General features: G+C 38.8%; 1 protein-coding gene across 2 annotated transcripts in view; it reads right to left on the reverse strand.

Moving 5' to 3' along the window:
- VPS13C (vacuolar protein sorting 13 homolog C) overlaps nt 1–17,196 on the reverse strand; it is a 218,151-nt gene that overhangs the window by 158,901 nt on the left and 42,054 nt on the right. Inside the window, exons 6-11 of one of the 2 annotated variants that reach the window (XM_075208355.1) lie at nt 13,444–13,506; nt 12,960–13,069; nt 10,677–10,736; nt 9,592–9,651; nt 8,136–8,216; nt 1,365–1,422 (exon numbers count right to left, since the gene is read on the reverse strand). In XM_075208355.1, the coding sequence (XP_075064456.1) occupies nt 1,365–1,422; nt 8,136–8,216; nt 9,592–9,651; nt 10,677–10,736; nt 12,960–13,069; nt 13,444–13,506 (432 nt within the window). The remainder of the gene's footprint in view (nt 1–1,364; nt 1,423–8,135; nt 8,217–9,591; nt 9,652–10,676; nt 10,737–12,959; nt 13,070–13,443; nt 13,507–17,196) is intronic. The other variant, XM_075208356.1, reaches the window with a different exon arrangement.

The following is a 17,196-nucleotide window of genomic DNA, read 5'->3' on the forward strand; positions in this document are numbered from 1 at the left end:
ACACAAAAGTACAAATATATTAGACGTTTACTGCTGAGCAATAAAGTTTGAAAAATTTGAGAGGTGCTGTTGGCAATGTATTGTATTCAATGGCTCAGCAACAGCTGTGGGGAATATTTAGTGGTTCATGTATACTTCAGCAGCACCAATGGACCTACCTGAGCAATTAAATAAAGTGAGCTACTTTATTTTGTTTCATATTAAAATACTGATCTTCAGTCAGTTTTGGCGTATGCCATACGTTATTATATAGAACTAAACAGTAAAAAATAAATCCAAAGAACTGAAGGTCCCAAAATAATCCACGTGTTCATACAAGCTATTCAAAGCCAGAAGCAAACCAAAGAAAAAGCACTCGTTTCCTCCACTTCACCCAGGAAGAGTTTAGAATGTATACTCAGCATGCTAACTGCATACAGTGGTGTTCTGTCCTTCCCATTCCAGTACCCTGCCTATGACATAGTTTTGTGTCTAGGAACGAAGGACCACCAACAATATTAGCCATCACTCTAGCTGCAAAATACTGCACACATTTTCCTATTGCAATAGATCTAATTTTGTATGAAAAAAAGCATTAAATATACATACATAATTGAAAAAGTTAGTACGATGTTAAGCAGCTATCAGCACTGGAGGATAAAAATCTATCTATCTATGACTCTACAGATAGATGTCATTCTACAGAAGTTTGCTGCAAAAAATTGATGGCTCTGCAGATAGTTTTTTGCTTGCAGCATTGCTGCTGGGAAAACAAGTGAACAACAGTGTACATAGGGGGCAAATTTAACACACAACAACAAAACAAATTAAGTATTACCTTTTACGATAATGCATTTCTTGTATTGGTGCAACAGCAGAAGCAAATGCACGGAAAGCAGATAAAAACACAATGTACTCTTATTTTGCAGTTGCGTAGTTAAAACTCCCTTTGACCAAACACGCCAAACAATTCCAGACTTCATAAATCAGCTGATGTACAGGAATTATTCTAATGATGAAGTCAGGTGAAGCTAGGCTTGACTAAAACCAACATCTTCCAAACATAAATATCAGCTAACAGAAAAACACAAATATATGCTCACCAATGAAACTAATAGCTGCCAGTTATGGGCAAATAAAGTATTGTTATTTAAACACCTGGAAAATACCACTTACAAGTGTCACCATGGATTCCTGCATGTTACATTTCCCGCTGAATCATAAGTCTCAATATACAACTGTGAGGTTTGCCCAATAATTGGCATGCAGAACTAGAACACATATCAAAGTACACTACAGAGTTAAACACGTGCGGACTAAAAAGAAAACTTCTGATAAAACAAAATGACTAAAAATAAGTAAACTGTTAGAGAAAAGTTACTTACTATAATGAAATCCTACGGATTTACTGCTACTTGACATCACCCCCGATTTCAAATCCATCTGCAAACAAACATATTCAGACACTTACCACTTCTGCAAAACAATTATTATAGAAGTTTTCTTGAAGGATAACAAAGTCTGCAAACAATACTTGAAATGCATTATAAATACCCAATTAACTGGGCTCTCCCATTTGGCTGGATTTTATTTATTTATTTTTTAATGGATAGTGCAATTTTATCCTTTTCATCGGTTAAAGATTACTAACAGAGAGCTAGTGTTGCCAAGGCCATTTCATGTTAATAATAATATATGTAGTATGTCTTGCTCTGAGACACTACTTAATTCTTCTTTCATAATTTTCAAAAGCAAGAGTTTATTTCTGGTAGATACTAGGTTGCATCATAAAGATTACATCTTACAGCTAACTTAGATAGGCCCTTCATGCATTTTGGTAAACAGGGATATAAATTTGACCTGGATATCAGAGAGGAAAAGAATTGTCAAGTAAAAAACCATTCATGCTGTAATGTTATAAAAACTTAAATACATATGGGGTAATAAAAATGGGGACAGCTTGAATAAATGTGTAAAAGCTGGGTAAGCACATTCATTTTAATGGCAGTAATACAGCCTCCCCCCCAAAAACATAATAATGAGCCCAGGTGTCCCATAGCCATAAGCATGAATGGTCAGTAGATACAGTCGAAAACTTTTTCAGCATCGAGCGCCAAAAGCAGAGAAGGGATTTTCCATCATGAATAGAGTGAATTACATCAATGGCTCGCTTGGTATTATCTGGGGCTTGGTGGCCAGATATGAACCTGACCTGACGGGATCAGTAAAGGGAGGGGCGAGATCAGTCTATTCGCAATTATTTTGGCATGTATTTTCAGTAATGATATAGGTATTCTAATTTGAATATTTTCTAGGATTTTGGAATTACCGCTATATTAGCTTAAGTGGTTGTCGAATCAAAGAAAGCCTCCTTTAGAATCTTCTTAGGAAAATCAATGTACACCAAGGCAAGCATGACAGAAGACTTTTTGTAATATTGGGGAGAAAAATTGGTCAGAAAAATGGCAAAGGAGCACCTGAGTGTTTTTATAGCCCATAACAGCTCATCCATGATAATGTCAGTGGTTCGCAAGTTGTTAGTTGGTGAGTTTCAGGAGAATACTGCCCATTAAATAAGGATTTAGCTTCTATTGTATTCGCATGGGATGGAGGACCGGGTAGGCTGCACAAGCCTTTATTAGTCAGGAATCCCATCACCATTTATATGGGATCATGTTACAGACCCATATCTCCCTTTTGGATCTTATCCATCAGACACAGAGCCCTTTTCTGCTTTAGTTTACTCGCCGACCAGTAGTCGGCTCTGCTAAATGCTGGATGAACTGCCTATAACACGGAACCTTTTTACATATCTGGTGGTGGAGCCCCAAATGATGAAATTGTGGGGTCTACACTCTGAAGACTAATCATCTGTCCTGCAAATTGACAACCTGCTCATGCCCAAACACTACTTACTCCCCTGGTACTACAAAGCACCATTTCAAGCCTTTGTGCCATTTTATCTTCGGAAATCTCATGTTCTCCCTTCCTTTGCTGCAGTTATTAAACAAATATGGTATGTTACAGCATGGAATATATATCACTGCTATAATAAACAACTTGGCAACATCATTTTGAAAGACCAGGGAACCTTGGACAATCGAAAACAACATTAAATATTCTTTTTAAATAAGCTCCGCCTCACAAGTACCTTATGTTACCTTGTACCCCTCCATTTCCCTTCCTAATAGAAACAGTAGCTGCTAAATAAACATACACAAAATGCACCAAAGTATGGTGTTACGTAAGTAGTTTTGATTTATGTGCAGACAAAGAGACAAAGTTCACAAGTATTTCGATGAAATCACAAATAACACTTATCTCGATCACAATTTAAAGATAAATTCAACACCACACAGACTGATGTCCGAGAGTGTGCCAATAGGAAATTATAGCCCCAAACTTGATAAACAAGTTTTCATACGTTTGACGTAAGCTCCAGAGTAAATAAATAGAGGCGCCGAAAAGGCCAGCATTCTCAGAATCACCAAACACCAGGAAGAAGAAACATATTACTGCTTGTTAAGTATACAATACAGATATCAAGATCAGTCTTTAATTCCAGGGATTGACTTCTTAGAAAATGTTAATTAAAAAAACAAACAAAAAAAAAAAAAAAGAAAAGAAACAGCGAGAACAAAACAAGGAATTACCTTTAAAACGTTATTATCTCTTTGAAACTGAATTTCACACTAAGGGAACGATTTATTAATAATGTGTGGGGACAATTCACATGCATCAAGGCATAGTTAAACACTGCTGCAATTTACAATTTACTATGCCAGGGCTGCTCTGTACATGACACTTTTCTCAGTGAGGGATCCAGCAATGCAGGAGAAGCTTCAGCTGGATCTCATAGAAAAAGAGAAGAGACGCAATGCTGAGATGTAATCTGCTGCGGAAAGAGGTCTATGGGAACAGCGTTAAAGCACCAATAATAAAGTTAATGCTGGAGAAATCAGATTTCTCCGACATTAACCCTTTGAAAAATAAAGCGGTGAGAGTCTTTTGCATGCGTTTACACTCACATTTGGTTCTTGGCAGCTTCATAAATAGACCCCTAAATCTGATGGTATCATTACCTTTCAACGGTCCCTATTTGAGAGCTCTGTCCCACAATCCCAATCAGGACAACTTTGTCCTGTAGGTGGTAATTTGTTAGGTATTTGTCAATCACCGCTGCTCTGCATTGCAAAGCAGTGATGAGCAGGTGCAATTAAGCTGTTTGGAGAGGAGGAGAATACGGAGCAGCCAAGCACTTCAAAAGCGCTAGACACACCTATCATTGAGTAGCCACAACCCCTGTCCTGTGGGGAAAGGAATCAGTCCATTTCTGCTGCCATTCAGGCAAATGTATGTGCATAACCTGACAATCAGTTATTAAGGTTTGTGTAGGATGGGTGCTTTGAATGATGAATCTATTCCAGCCAGATAAGCACAAGCATTTATAGAGCTCAATCACTCATTTGCTGACACATTAAAGTGAGGGGAATACTCCTTCACGGTCATACAATTATATTCAGAAAATGTTGCATCCCCGTCTTCAGAACTACAGTTGCTGCAGTAAAAGGGATTTTATTTTTTTTAAAAAAACATTTCATTTGATAGGTGAAAGTAGGAGGAGGTTTACAAGCAGCCCTGTCTATGCACAAACAGATCAAAGTAGAAAGAATAAATCATCAGACTGGTCAAGAAAAACAAGAATAAGAAAGGCATATATACAATAACAGTAGACAGGCTACAGATAAAGGACAGGATAACAAACTAGTTTCCCAACGAAATAAAAAAACAAACAGAAAAACAAGGTTGACCGGTAAAGTCTGATGCTGGATTTAGAACATGCACCGTTAGTCAGTCCTGACTGACAACTGATTCACTTCATTTGTTGATTAACTTGCAGGAGGCTCCTGTCCTATATAAAAATTTACCTTACTTTCTAGGGAGAAATAAAACACTGCTATGTAACTATCTGGACACAAAAACACTTGTAGAACCTGATAGTTTACTTTTATGGCCCATGGAATAATAAAATGCTGCCAAAACTGAAGATTTGCGTTTCAAACCCTGATAATTGGGAAAGTATAAATACAGATGGAGTGAGTTACTTTGAGACAAAAGGCTCTGTAATGGTTTCATGGCTTCACAATGTCTGATCATTCAGAATGCAATATAGAGGCAATAAATACGAATGAAATGCACCATTTGCATCTATACTCTTGCTCCATTTGTAAACTTATAGTTTAGACTTTAAAACTAGAGGGAAGGGGGGGTGGGGAATTCAATACCCTGCCATGTGCAGCGGAGTATTTCTAGAAAGCACTCATTTGTGATGTAGCATCAAAAGAAACATACCTCCCAACTGTCCCGATTTTAGTGCGACATCCTGATTTGAGGGCTGCAAAAAGAGTGTTTAACCAAAAGTGGGTGCATATTTGGGGCAAAGTTTGGTCAGAATAGGGGTAGGGTGTATTCTATCTCAAATTTGTGATTCTAAATGTTGGGAGATATGGGAAAACACTCAATACCGTAGTACCTGGTAAGTAGTGCAGCCGCACATTGCAGTGAAGTTCCGTGGCCCTTTGCAGGGAATGTAATTCCCCCACCCTGGTGACTTCATCAGGGGAGTGACCAGCTGATGGAGTCTTAGGACTTCACTGCTATCATGGAAATACAAATGTTTGCCCTTGGAAGCCGAACAGACCAGACATCATTGCAAAAGGGATTTTCTAAATAACTAAAATGAGATGGTCCAGACATTTTATATGACCCTAAATGAACTCTGACCCCCACATGCCCTCAGATCCCACTTGTACTTTGAAACTTCTCCACATGCCACACGGACAGGTAACATGCTGTCTGCTCCAGTTCATTTGTAAAAAAAGCAGAGAAGTCAGATCAGGATCACAGAGCTTGAGGCTGCAGGTAAAGGCTAGCCAGGAAGTCTGTTGCACCCACCACTGTTTTAAACTATAATGGAACAAAATACAAAATCTGAATGGTTTCCATGGGTTACAGCACATTTCATCTGTAAAACAGTTGCATACTATGTAATATTAAAACTTCTAGCACTTCAGTCTCCCTCACTATACAAACTCTCACTATCATTAGATGGATACCTACTTATAGAGTACATGATAAGCTGTGCATATAGTGAACATGTTGAAATGGTTTCTAAGCTACCCATGAAATCTACTGACTTTATTACATCCTGATATCAGTGGCCCGATATTACATCACCAGGGAAAGATGGGGCAGCTGTACTCCTACTGAGGGTAGCTGATAAAAAAAAACCCCAGCTGTTTGCACAGCAACACAAGACTGCTACACAAAACAAAGAGGAAGCAGGGACAGCTCCCTTTTTGTAATGATCAATTCTACCAGGTCCTAAAATTTGATAATCTATTATGTGACAAATAGCCCATGAAACAATTTACTTTCATTATTTATTCAGCAAAGAATAAGACAACATGAACAAGCCATGTGTGAAAAAGTAAGTATACCCTCTCTGCTTCTATATTAATAAAGAAGTTGATTTGAGTCAGGTGCTGCTAATCAAGAGCATTCTATTATTTATCATCAGGAAGAGCTACCATCTACATAACTAAGCCAAACATTTGGCAGTATGGTATGTGTTCAAATAACGCTGAAGAAAGAAGAAAAAAAAAAACCACCGCAATAAACTGAAGCATTTCAGCAGCTTATCAGTGTGAAGGGGGTTATAAGACAATTTCCAAGTAAATCCTTTTGCAATGAAAAAGATTATTGATCCATGATCCAATAGACTGCTAAGAACCCAAAAGCTACAGCCAGGGATCTGCAGGCCTATATCATCACAGCAAGTTCAGGACATCAGAAGAAGACTCAGCAAGTAATACTTTAATGGAAGTGTAGCTAGGATAAATGGAATTGCCAAGTCCAGACCTCAACCCAAATGAGATATTTTGGCAATACCTTAAGAGCATTGAGCATAACAAATACCCAAAAACATGAATGAGCTGAACAAGTGTTGCAAGGAGAAGTAGGCCTTAATTCCTCAAATATGATACAAGGGACTTTTAAACCCATACAGAAATTAACTCTATTATTAGAGATTATTGTTAAAGGTTCTAGAAAATACTGAATTATGGGGTGTGCATACTTTTAAATAGCTTCTTCATATTGGTTATTTTTTGTTCCATAAATAAACCAAACCTGTTGCGTTATTTGCCACATGAGACTAGATTAATTAAATTTTTGGATTTGGTGAGGACAAGATAATTCGTAATTATATCCCAATAGGTAAAACACAGACTTAAAAATGTGTATACTATGTGAATAAAAACATTTTGGTAGATAAGTGGAGAAAATCCATCATTCTAACTAGCTCATGTTGAGAAAAACCCAAGCAGAGCTAGATGTATTTTAAAGACCAAGGCTTACATCAACAAAGGTTACATATTAACCCACAGTGATAACATGAACATTAGACTAATATGTTGGCAATTAAGCCTGAATACACTGGTCTAGAGCTTTCTGCTATAGAGTGCTCACTAAAGTACAAGTATACATATACTGTTTGTGGACTGGCCCCTTTAGTTAGGAAAGACGTGGACTGTAGCCAGATAAGTACACAGCAACGCAAACAGCAGCTACATTCATCGGGCATCCCATTTAACATCTGTAGTTGAAATGGGTTAAAAAAATAATAAAAAAATAAAGTGAGTGACTTATACCAAAAGATCAAGTAATCAATCAATAGAGAATCTAATTTCTCAATACAGTAATGGATCACTATTTATGGAATTTGATAAACAAAAACTTCAAATACACTAAACAGTTACATATCAAAAATATATATGAAATAATTTGAATGGATTATGGTTTATATTACATACATTTAGTAGCTTAAGGTCATCCGGGTACTATTACTATACAGAATTAAAAATGTACCCTATAATGTGTAGAGGAAGGTCATCTTTTTTTGGTGTTGCATGGTCTTATAGTGGTGCAATGAGAGAAGGAATACGGCCAAACAAGCAAAACAGGTTAAAGAAAAACAAAAAAGTATAAATAGATAAAATGTATGCAAAAACAGACACAAGAGCAAATGGAGACTAAGACCACAAGACAGAGCTTCCTAGAACACTTATTTAAATCCATACTATGAATATATTTACCAGGATGTTCTCACGGGACTGATGGCAATACATTTTGCTGTTTACATTCCAATAGGTGCTAAAACTATCCAGACGGACCAGCTAGAGAAGATAGAAGACAAGGTGATGAACTAAAGCCCCATAAAGTTACATTATCAAAGGCATTATGCAATCATCTACTAAAGAATTATAATCACAATATATACAGCAATATGCACAAATATACTATGTAAAAGAACAGATATTTGAGAGCTAAATATTACAGTAAGTAATCTTCTGTGGACTACTAAAATTATTTTTTGTGTGTTATTTTTTAGAGTGTAGTTTTTTTCTTTAGTTAGCATAAAATTGAAAATATATACATTTTAATTGACTGCATTTGATAACATATCTGTCCATACGTAGAAATGAAGCACGGCCATCTCACTTGTTTGGCATCATCTGCTAGTGAATATACTAATGGACCCCTGACCTGTCGCCCCATCACCCATATTGTACAACTCAATTTTCTGTTTTAGTTACATATTTGTAATTACAACCATCAGATTATTGATGATGCAAGTTTGGTCTTATTTACTTGTGTATATGTCATTGGTGAACATTCGGTGATGATGCCATACACTTGGGAGACATCATCAGCATTTACTTATATAGCACAGCAAATTCCATAGAACAAACACAGTAATAAAATAATACAGTGAGAGAGAGAGGTAAAAGGACTCTGCTTACAAGCTTACCATCTATGGAACAATCGGAGTTTGATACAGGAGATTAAGCGCTACATATTACATATTGTAGGCAGCACTGTGGCTTAGTGGTTAGCAGTAGCACTTTTGGCTCACAGCACTGGGGTCATAAGTTTAATTTCCCACCAAGGCCTTATCTACGTGGAGTTTGTATGTTCTCACCCTGTTTCCGTGGGTTTCCTCCCACACCCCAATAACAGTAGGTTAATTGGATGCTATTAAATTGAACTTAGTCTCTCTCAGTCTGTGTGTGTATATGCTAGGGAATTTAGACTGTAAGCTCCTATGGAGCAGGAACGGATGTAAGCGAGATCTCTCTACAGCGCTGCAGAATTGGTGGCCCTGTATAAATAGATGGTGATATTGGTCCAGTCACACAGCAATGTTGGTCCAAGGGCTGTTGCCTTGTGTTAAGTGTGCAAATGGTGGTAATAGGGTAAATTAAGGAGGCTAAGAAGGTGGTTAAAGAATTTTACAATCTTGTCTGAAGAGGTGGGTTTTCACAGAACACTTGTTCATGTTAATTTGATAGTTATTTATAGACAGATTGCAGTCATTAGATCTTTTTTTTTGGAAAAATGCAGCTAGACAAGTAAGAAGACAGAGAGACCTGTAAAAATTTACGCTAAAACACTAATACATATAAAATGAAAATGCGGCACCCAGATATAGTTTTACTAGAATATGTAATAACGTAGCAGTATGTCTTATAGCGCCATCATGGCTGTTACCTTGTATATTATTTTAGCAGCTTCATTTAAAATACATGGTGTCCAGGATTCATTGGCAGTCTGTCAGAGACAAATAAAGATATAATAAAATTAAAACCTTAAACTTAAACAAAGTTAGGATGTGCAAAGGCGGAAGGAAATACTGTATATAATTCAACAGCAGCACAATAATTCGGACATAATAAAATATGCAAAACAATTGAATAAATAAGGTAAATAAAGCAGTTGGAAGCTAAGACTGCAGAATAATTCTAGCTCAATAAATCACTAATATAAATATTGTCACAAGTACCATATGACTTTAGATATTTAGATAAGTGCCGGCCTTCTATCTCAGCTTTGGCAGAATTAAATTGACCTTCTTTAATATGTAAGACAGTGTTGGCAAAGCCATCTTAACATATGGCAGTTGCCCAGGGGCTTAACGAGCAAAGGGGATCTATAGGCGTGCCAAATTTCAGTATATTATTCCGGGAGATTTATTCAGAACCTTCAAACCTATAGGTGGACCAATCACCTGAGTATCAGCTGTTAACTGTATATGCGACCTTGCTTGTTATATTGTCCAAACGTTTGTATGGATTAATCTCTGATGTACAGCATGTTTTTTAATGTTAAAACACTGATTTTGTTGGAAGCACCAATAAATATAAGCTTAACTTTACTGCTAATTTAAATTTTTATTCCTGTGAGTGGTTGTGTAGGTACGGCCCCAGTGCACTGCTTTGCTCAAGGGTCTATAACGCTGATAAGACAGCCCTGAGTGTTGGAGGGTGCGACTTAGAACTGATCCAGTCAAAGTGAAAGCTATTAACACATGACTTACCCCTAAATTTAAAAAAACAAGGAAAAACTAGGGACAACTGGGTAAAACGAGAAATTCATAGCCAACTATAGCATTCTTGATAAACCATATAAAAAAGAAAAATTAAAAAAATAACTGGACAGAAGGACTTTGTGAATCAAGTGTTGTAAAATTCCCAAATAGCATAGCACCCTAACTCCCAGACTCAACCTTGTTACTACGGTTTCCATTGATCACATTTTGTGCAGTCAGCTGATAATAAATTAGAAGCAGAACTTACCTGAAGACTCAGCTCAGCGAGAGTAATACCTACAGATACTGGAACAGTGACATCAGTAATCTGTGAACACAATGCAAGGGCATTTCACAAAAACTTAATAACATTTGGACATAAAAGTATGTTTCTACACTTCTGTCTACAGAAATATGAAAGAGAATGGGGGACATTCATGAAAACCTATTCATACAAAAAGTGCAACCAGATGGACAGAACAGTTGTCATTTTTCTAGCAGTTTAGAAAAAAAAAATGCAAATATCTAGTTGCAACAGGTTACAGCATCTTTTACATGTGCAATAGTTTTCAAACACTGTTGTATGAAGTTACCACTAATTATTTGAATTGGCACAGTAAGTGCTACAAAGCATAAACTAAAATAAAATGAGAAGTTAAGCCAGGTCTACTGGTAAAGGAACCTTTTAAACAAAGATGAGAAAAGGGGAGGATTAGCTTGAAAGTTTTTTGAATACAGTCTGCATTTCATAACTCATCAAAATATTGGTCAAGGGGTAGAGGGGCGATCAGGGGATTTCCAGGCATGTGAAATAGCTGCACCAAGTGCTACAAATATGTGGCCTTTGACTTGCCTGACATCACAGAGTAAATGTTCGTTTATATGGAAAAGGTGGACCTGAAGCAGATTTGACCGCCCTTGAATTCTGCCAATAATAAGTTTGACACTAGAAAAAGCCTCTGGACAATGTGGTGGCATAAGATTCAAATGTATATGGTCCATCAATATCTCCTTTAGAGTGCCAATAAGCTTCTGCCAGGATACATGGTCTATCCTTGGATAGAAGTTGCCCCAGCAACCACTGACATCAACTCTACTCAGTGGGGAAGCATTAGGGAATATCATATTATTTTGTAGTACACATGCATTTATGAGTGTAGATAAAGTATAATGTAACCAAGTTTAATTTCCCTGAATTACAGAACTTCACCTCTTTACAATACTATAAAAAGAGTAACAACAAATATGTTACTTCATAGCACAAATGAATGGTACACAAACAAGAGGACACACATTACCAGTGGTCTAAGATCTATGGCTGTGGACCCCACCACTAGTGACCTGGCTTGTTATTGGACATTATGTCAGTAGTTCAACCTCTTTCAGCGTATTCACACAAGTGCAAAGACATGCCTGTGCTTGGATCGTACGGCTTCTGTTTCTTATTTGTCCAAAACAGTGGAAAAAATACAGCAACCTGCTTGTCACCAGGCTTAGGGGTATATTTACTAAACTGCTGGTTTGAAAAAGTGGAGTTGTTGCCTAGAGCAACCAGATTTTAACTGTGATTTTGTAGAATGCAATAAATGACAGCTAGAATCTGATTGCTCGCTCTAGGCAAACATCTCGACTTTTCAAACCCGCAGTTTAGTAAATATACCCCCTAGACTCTTATACCCTCCTGGGTTCATATGATACTGGGTATAGATGTGGGATTCCTGGGGAAGTGTTATTAGACAGTATTATCTGCAGGTCAGAGAGATGGGACAGTCTCCCTCACCATCAGTATCCAACTGCGATTGTCTCCTTAGTGTCAGACTACATAATGCTCTGATGATACCTATTGGTGGGAAGGGACTGGATACCTCCTCAGTTTAACCAATTACTAGAAAGTACTGTTGCCAGAAGTGTTACCAGGCACCTCCCACTGCTCTCTTCTCTTTTATAGGGAGCAGACACAAAGCCCCTAGAATGGGAATGTCAATCCTATTCCGGGCAAAAGAGAATTACAAGCAACATTTATTACCTACCTAGATATTGAGAATCATGGAGCTTATGTCCACTAACAAGATCCCAGGGGTACCAGGTAGGCTTAACCTTTGTCCAGTACGCCACCTCTTGTCACAGTTGTAATAATATCATTATGGGAAGTAACAAACTCCTCCAGCTTAATCTCTATGGGTTTTGAGCAGGATCCCAGCTCGGAGACCTTGGTCTTAACAGCACATACGGAAATGTGCAATCTGCTCTTTCAGCTGCTGGTGATTTTACTTTAATTGATAATGTAAATAGAACGGTGTAAAATTATTTTCAGGGTTCCTCAACACCTGCAAGTTCGGCGAAACTTCCCTTTACAAGGCAGCGCCGCTTTAAATTTAAACGCAGAAGACGCCGAACTCGCGGGTGTTGAAGAACCCGGAGCTTAATACATTTACCCCCAAGTGTTAACTACAAGTATTACCATTCCATTTATTATGGATCAAATTATAAAACTATATGTAAACAAGATATGACATCTCTCCACACACACAGCAAGACCTGAATTACTCACTTCATCTTCGTATCGGATATGTATGTTTGTGATTTTGACCTGTAGATTCTTGATAACCTGTGCAGCTAGTTTTTCTAGAAATGTGTCTTTTTTCTCCTCCTTTGGTTTGTCTTGAAAAACAAAAAACAGACAGCAATGAAAAACACAATTCTCAGGAGTCATAGGCTCAATTCATTCCAATGAACTGTATCAGGCATGATAAATACTTTGTTATGGGCATTCTGACTGTTTTTCTACTCAGAAACATTGCTCATATGTTTTGCAGATGACAATACAATGTTTAATGATAATACTGAAAAACATACAAACATGTATAAATACATAACAATGTGTTTATGCACCTAGGCATAAACTACTGTATGTACCAAGCCCAAGAGACAAAGAGAGAGACAAAATAAATACCTTATATTTTCAAATGCCAGCACTATTTCCAGTGGAAATCAATAGATCAAGCATGCTAATAAAATAAATAGTATTTACCCACCTTTTTTAGTTTCATGAACTTTAAAACGCTTTTTAAAATGTTTGTGCTTTTTAGGTTTGGGTCCTTCATATTGAAAGCATTGGTGTGAGAGAAGGATAAAAACAGGAGTTAGTTAAAATCCTTGCCGAATTCTTAGGATGAAGGGAAACCAAAAGACTTATTTAAAAACACACACATTTATACAGTGGAGATAGAAAGTATGTGAACCCTTTAGAACGTGTTCAGGTCTTCATCCAGGTCATAAAAATAGATAAAGACAAATCAATATATCAAACACCAAAAAAATACTACAGTTACATTCATTTATTAAACAAAATTGCATTTCTTTATCAGAAAAAGTATGTGAACCTCTAGGATTTTCAGTACTGTTGAGGGAAGTGCCAACCACTGGGATGACAATCAGATGTGAGTTTGGGTGAGTGAGTGTGTGAAAGTATGACATGCCATGATCAAAGGAGTTTTCTGAGGATCTCATCAGGCTGGAAAGCGATTTTGAAATACTTTGGGCTTCACCAATCCACTCTCAGGAAGATGATGTACAAATGGAGTAAATAAACACCATTAGCATTCTCCCCAGGGGTGGTCATTCAACAAAAATCACTCCAAAAACAAGCCATATAATATTCCAGGAGATCACAAAGAGCCCCAGGGTAACATCATAGGATCTGCGGGCCTCTCTTGCACTGTCAGTGTTCATAAGTCCACCATTAGGCAATCACTGAACAGGAATGGTGTGCATGCGAGGATAGCAAGGAGGAAAGACACTAGTCTCCAAGAAGAACATTGCTGCTTGTTTAAATTATGTAAAGCCCACCTGGATGAGCCAAAAGACTACTGGAAAAGGGCCATTTTGTTATAATGGGACCAGGATGGCTTACAATCATGGAATTATGAATTCTGATTTCTATTAGCAAGTTCAACAGGAGAATGTCAGATACAATATGTGAACTGAAGATCAATAGAAGGTGGGTTTGTAGGAAGACAATGACCCTAAACACAGAAGTCTACCACAAAATTGTTGAAACAGAATATATTTTCTCTTCAGTTCATGCCATAAAAGTATGCAAAAGTATGCACAGATACCATCTTGATAGCACTTAGTGGGTTTTGACCACAGAGACACTGGCAGAACAAGCATGAGTGGTTTCAAAAAAGGCTGGCCAGTCTGCCTCATGAACCGTATCTCCCAGCTGTTGTTTCCAAGAAAACTTGGGCGGGGAGCTAAAAATATTCTCTATAAGTAGTTTGTAAATGTTGGAAAGCAGGTGGAGAGGACAACTGACAGCCAAACACATTGATTCAAATACTGTGGGGACTCTAGCTGTATCACTGCAAGGGAGCCCTGAGGTCAAGAAGTGCTTAATTTGGAGGCTTCTCCATATTTCCGAGCCCGGTAGCTCCCATTTACCCTGAATCTCAGCAAAGGAAAACACACCTGTGGATTTTATCAGCTGGCCGACACGTGTGATCCAGCATCAACCCATATCATGAAAGGGCCAATTTGTGAGCACAGAGGGAAAAGTGGGTTTTCAAATATGGGTGTAATTGGCAAGATAATAGAGGAGAGATGGGAAAAAGTCCAAAGTCTGGGCCATTTTAAGATGGTAGGGCCAATGATGGGGTGTCTAGAGTGGGGTAATTTGCTTAGCCGCGTGGTGTACCGGAGCAAAGAAGGTAGGTTCAATCCCTCAATATCAATCCACTGCTTCTCACTGGTAGGGTTTTAACCACTCCAGGATTCTTCCCCAACATCACAGCATTATGGTGTGAAGGAAGTGCGGGGGTTGGAGTCCCCCTAAGTGTCTACGTCGATACCATCATAATGCTTGAAATGGGGCCGCCTCCTCCCCCACATGCTTTACACACACACACACACACGCCCCTCTCTGCCCACATGCTTTACACACACACACGCCCCTCTGCCCGCATGCTTTACACACACACGCCCCTCTCTGCCCGCATGCTTTACACACACACACGCCCCTCTCTGCCCGCATGCTTTACACACACACACGCCCCTCTCTGCCCGCATGCTTTACACACACACACGCCCCTCTCTGCCCGCATGCTTTACACACACACACACGCCCCTCTCTGCCCGCATGCTTTACACACACACACACGCCCCTCTCTGCCCGCATGCTTTACACACACACACACGCCCCTCTCTGCCCGCATGCTTTACACACACACACACGCCCCTCTCTGCCCGCATGCTTTACACACACACACACGCCCCTCTCTGCCCGCATGCTTTACACACACACACACGCCCCTCTCTGCCCGCATGCTTTACACACACACACACGCCCCTCTCTGCCCGCATGCTTTACACACACACACGCCCCTCTCTGCCCGCATGCTTTACACACACACACGCCCCTCTCTGCCCTCATGCTTTACACACACACACGCCCCTCTCTGCCCGCATGCTTTACACACACACACGCCCCTCTCTGCCCGCATGCTTTACACACACACACGCCCCTCTCTGCCCGCATGCTTTACACACACACACGCCCCTCTCTGCCCGCATGCTTTACACACACACACACACGCCCCTCTCTGCCCGCATGCTTTACACACACACACACGCCCCTCTCTGCCCACATGCTTTACACACACACACACACATGCCCCTCTGTGCCCACATGCATTACACACACATGCCTCTCTGCCCAGCAACTTGACTCACACATGCCCCCCCGCTTAAATCAAACATGTAAAGTTTAGAGAGAACAGTGCTGCTCTGAATAGTATATAATGTGTAATGCTGCCAATGTGGGGAACAAATTCCAGAAACTCTCCAATACAAATAGAACCAAAACAATGCAAATCCCACTGCGCACAGTAAGCCAATGAATAAAAATAATTACTGATAAATGCAATAAAATTTATGTATCAGAAATTAAAAACATGACCAAATAGGTACAAATTAACCAGTGCGCTGTTAACCCATTAAGTATCATATATCAATCAGTTAAAATAGACATATAATGTATGTGCAGAGAAAAGGATTAGAAAGTTCTTATTTCTCCTTATATTTTTTCATAAATCACCAATGTCCAAAAAGAAAAAGTGATAATGATCTCCAGGACCTTGTATCAAAGCTCTCCAGTAGGTATTAAATTAGAACGACCATGCCCCCTTCTACCAAGCAGCTTTAATCACACCATTAGTGAGTTCGAGCTATACAGGAACTAGAGATGGTCACTGACCCCCGTGTTTTGGTTTTGTTTTTGGATCTGGATTACCTTCGTGTTTTGGTTTTGCAAAACCGCCCTTGCGTGTTTTGGTTTTGGTTTTGTTATTTTTGAAAAAAAAATACAATTTTTTTGGTCTAAAATAACCTAATTTAGTGCTCCAACAGTTTCTTAGAGAAGTGAGGCAATTCTAAAGCTAATAAATTATGAAAAAAACAGTTTAATCCCTGGTAGGCCGTCCTTAATGCGAACACTTGTCTGCAAATTATACAGTCAAACCTGGTTGTCTACCTCCTCCATCTTTGATTATTGGCAATGTAGCCATCGTCTTTGGGTGTATATTACACCCTACACTTGTAGTTGAATATTAAAAAAGCAGCCTGCACAGACTGTGGAGCTAGAAAGTAAAATTAAATGGACCACGGTACTTTGGTGGCTATCTATGCCCCCCCTCCCGCCCTCCACTTGTAGTTGAATATTAAAAAAGCAGCCTGCACAGACTGTGGAGCTAGAAAGTAAAATTAAATGGACCACGGTACTTTGGTGGCTA

This window comes from Mixophyes fleayi, chromosome 4 (genome assembly GCF_038048845.1).
Source record: "Mixophyes fleayi isolate aMixFle1 chromosome 4, aMixFle1.hap1, whole genome shotgun sequence".
Taxonomy (NCBI): Eukaryota; Metazoa; Chordata; class Amphibia; order Anura; family Limnodynastidae; genus Mixophyes; species Mixophyes fleayi.